This window comes from Nanorana parkeri, unplaced genomic scaffold (assembly GCF_000935625.1).
Source record: "Nanorana parkeri isolate BGI_ZX_2015 unplaced genomic scaffold, ASM93562v1 scaffold5037, whole genome shotgun sequence".
NCBI lineage: Eukaryota > Metazoa > Chordata > Amphibia > Anura > Dicroglossidae > Nanorana > Nanorana parkeri.
Window position 1 is genome coordinate 3,637 of NW_017311297.1, and position 3,876 is coordinate 7,512.

The 3,876-nt window shown below is 47.6% G+C and overlaps 1 protein-coding gene across 1 annotated transcript in view; it reads right to left on the reverse strand.

Moving 5' to 3' along the window:
• The window catches only part of LOC108804077 (zinc finger BED domain-containing protein 1-like), a gene marked incomplete at its 3' end in the record, with an annotated part of 5,702 nt that extends 3,581 nt beyond the window's left edge, over nt 1–2,121 (reverse strand). The window contains exon 1 of the mRNA XM_018575840.1: nt 673–2,121. Within this exon, the coding sequence (XP_018431342.1) occupies nt 673–2,121 (1,449 nt within the window). The remainder of the gene's footprint in view (nt 1–672) is intronic.
• Nucleotides 2,122–3,876: the final 1,755 nt, after the last annotated feature.

Genomic DNA, 3,876 nt, shown 5'->3' on the forward strand with positions numbered 1-3,876 from the left:
CATTGCTTCCAGATTCAAACAAATGTATTTTTATACATAAGATCTGATTTATACAGAAAATCTGATTTACAACAAAAAATAGACGCGTTTATATCCCTTCGGTAGGCCCCATTCACACGCAGCGATATATCGCGCGATTTCCACCGCGATATTGCGCATTTTTGCCGCGCGATATTGCGAGAAGTCGCCGGCTAATGGAGCTGTCTTAGCTCAATGTCGCGCATCGCTTCTACAGGAACCTTTTTTCGGCGGATTTTGCGCAATTTTGCTTTTTTCTAATGGAGCCGAACGGAGAAGGTGGCGCTACCGTCGCTGGATCGTCGCCCCGAAAGTCGCGCTATCCCGGCCGCTGCAAAAGGTATGTCGCTACGTGTGAACGGGCCGTAGGTTACACAGGCTAGACTACAAAAATAAGTTTCCCATCAAATGAAAGTAACAATTGCTACAAAGTTTAGATGAAAGGCGTTACTATAGTATCAGATTATCACATGACATGAACATTGAACAGAACAGTTTCAGATGAAATGCAAATTCTTCTTCTTTGTATAAAATGTCATGTGACCGACGATCCTCGGGCTGCGTATTCCTGGCAGAACGCACTCGCTACATCCATGGATCCTTTATACATCAAACTAAATGGAAGTTATTATGAAGGAACAATATTGTCTTCACGTTGTCACTCGTGAGCCGGCTCCTGTTTTCTGCGCGGATTTGCCCGGCCTTAGAGAATATCCTTTCGCACGGGACGCTGGTAGCGGGAACGCAAAGTCTTTTGACAACGACGGAGTATAAAATTGGATACGTAAATTTCCTCCTTTCCCACCAAAGAAGGGGATCGGCGGTGCGGGGCAAGTGCGGCTCCTCGATGTATTGCTCTATCTCTAGTATTGCCTCACATGTGGGGTCCGGCTTTGCTTGCAAATGATTCAAAGCAGCATCAAATTCCCCCCACACCGAGTGAGGAGATGAACTCTGACCTTGTGATACCGGCTGGTGATTCGATGATTCGGCGACTTGTCTCTGTGCGGAGACACTGACCTTCCCCACAAGCGCTTGATAGGCCGACCTGTATTTGGCTTCGTCCCCGAATCCTTGTTTCTTGAACCTCGGATCCAGAATGATGCATTGAGATATCATTTGGTTGGACTCTCTATTGCCGAAGCTCTTGGACAAGCCCTCCGCGAGTTGCTTCCCCAATTTAGAAACACTGTCGGGAATATTCGGGTTGTTTTCTAGGTATTGCGCAACCTTTCCCGACATTATTCTGGACAAAATGGACGTTTTTGATAAAGAAACATTGGTTTTGGAGGATAGTTCTTGAGTTACATCGTTAAAGACTGCCAACAGCTTGACACTATGGACCGCGGCTTCCCATTCACGTGCTTCCAAAACAAAATGTCCTTTCGATCCTAACAACGCCAAGACGATGGGCTCTCCGGTGTTCACTAATCGTTCTAACATGTCGTAGGTGGAATTCCACCTGGTGGGCTCGTCCTGTTTAAGGTGTAAGCGGTCGTTGCTCAGTGAACTTTGCATCTCACGGAGTTTGGCTGAAGCAGAGCTACTTTGTTTAAAGTATTGAACGAGTGCTTTTGCCTTGTCTACCAGCTCGTGGATGGACGATGATATCGCCTCTTTTACAATCGCATTTAAACTATGCGCAAAACACGCCACGTGCCTCAGATGTAAGTCGGCCGCGGCCGCTTTCACCTTGGCGCCATTATCAGATACAAGCGCGCAAATCTTGGAGCGTATGGAAAATGTTTCCAGAACTTCGTGAATCCAGGAAGATATATTAGCGCTCGTGTGGCGCTCCGGAAATTCCGAACATTCAATGAAACACGACCTGAGCCGAGTGACCGCGTCAATGTAATGAGCTGTGAGAGCATAGACACTGACATTGTGAACGTTTCTCCAACCGTCGCAAGTTATGCAAATTGCTCGCGCGTCAGACAGCTCGGCTTTAACTTTACCGAAAATCTGGTTATACACGGAAGGTAATAAGCTATGCGTAAGCGTTTCACGGCTCGGGAGGTTGTAATTGCTGTTTAAGAGATGTACAAAGTTCTGAAATTCCTCGTCGTCAACAATGGAGAGAGGAAGAAATTCCGCGCAAATCATTTTCAACAACTGAATATCAATAGATCTCTTTTTAGATATCGGAATCGGACGAATAACATCGGCAAAGCTGCTCGTAGGCGACTGAACCCGAGGCGTGGCTGCCTGCGTAGGCGACTGAACCCGAGGCGTGGCTGCCTGCGTAGGCGACTGAACCCGAGGCGGGGCTGCCGGTGAGACTGGAGATTGGAGACTGTGGCTGGCCGCGTCGCCAGGCGAGACACTCGCAGGACTGGAGACGGGAGAATTCGGGCGCTTTTGTTGCGAGTTCTCGTTTGATGCGGAAGGATCGTCCAATGAGGGAGAACGGGATCGGTTTCCTTGGCGGCGGACGGGCACTGTCGGGTGTCGCGTTCTTAAATGCCTCTTCAAGTTTCCTGTTGATCGCGACGCCAGCATCGCGCGGCAATATCGGCACTTCGCTCTTCCATCGCGCTTTACAAAATGGAACCAAATATCGGAGCGCAACTTGGAAGACGAGTTCACAGCTGAAAACAAAGCGATCCAATGAGACATCTTATTATTGTCCTCGGCAATTTGGTGTCTTATTTTATCATCATTTCATTTTGTAGTTACAAAGTTACAGAAAAATATTTCCATCTTATATGTAGAGGACAATAAAATGTATATGAATACACCGCTCAGTGTCTGCAACCTCCCTCTGCCAATCCCTGCACTGGCTTCCCCCACCCCCCTCTGCCAATCCCTGCACTGGCTTCCATCCCCCGCCCCCCTCTGCCAATCCCTGCACTGGCTTCCTATAGCCCAAAGGATAAAATAAAAAATATTAACAACCGCGTACAAAGCTCCACAACTCCGCCCCCGGCTATATCTCCAACCTGGTCTCTACGTATCACCCTAAGCGTCCCCTCCGCTCTTCACAAGACCTCCTGCTTTCCAGCTCTGTCATCAACTCCTCCCACACTCGCCTCCAGGACTTCTCTAGAGTCACTCCCATCCTATGGAACTCTCTACCCCAACCTGTCCGTCTATCTCCCCCTCTCACTGCCTTTAGGCGATACCTTAAGACTCATCTCTTCAGGGAAGCCGATCCCACCTCAACCATTCATCCCCACACAGCTCCCTCCTCATGTATCACTGGCCCCTCCCCTTTTAGATTGCAAGCTCTCAGGGTCAGGGCCCTCCTCACCATCTTGTCTTGAATTATAATGTCTTCCTTATATTGTAAAGCGCTGCGCACATTATTGGCGCTCTATAAATCCCGTGTAATAATAATAATGAATACGTTATAAACATCCCGGCAGTATAATGTATCCAATATTATAATATACTAATATATACTATATCCCGTATTTTTCCGTGTATAAGACGCTACTTTTTCATAAAAATCTTTATCTAAAAATAGAGGTGCGTCTTATACACGGGGGCCGCGGTTTCGAAAGTGCCGATACCACTGCAAACTATCCTCACGGATTGCAGAGACAAGATAACAGTTCCCCTCCAATCATAAATCTTTGGTACCGGACGTCAGCTGTTGCTGGGGAGAGCGTGTAGGCAGGGCCCAGAGCGGTAACGTCGGAGCATTCTGTGACCATAAAAATGTCAGAAAGTGAAAAACAACCTGTAAACTCTCTAAACTCATGGCCTGGTGTCAAACAAGAGGCGATTGTGACGTCCTTCAAGAAATGTGGAATCAGCAATGCCATGGACGGAACTGAGGATGATCTTGTATATAGACAGTGACTCAGCAGAGGCCGAATAAAGTGATTGGCTCAGAGGTAAGCGTGATGCATAATA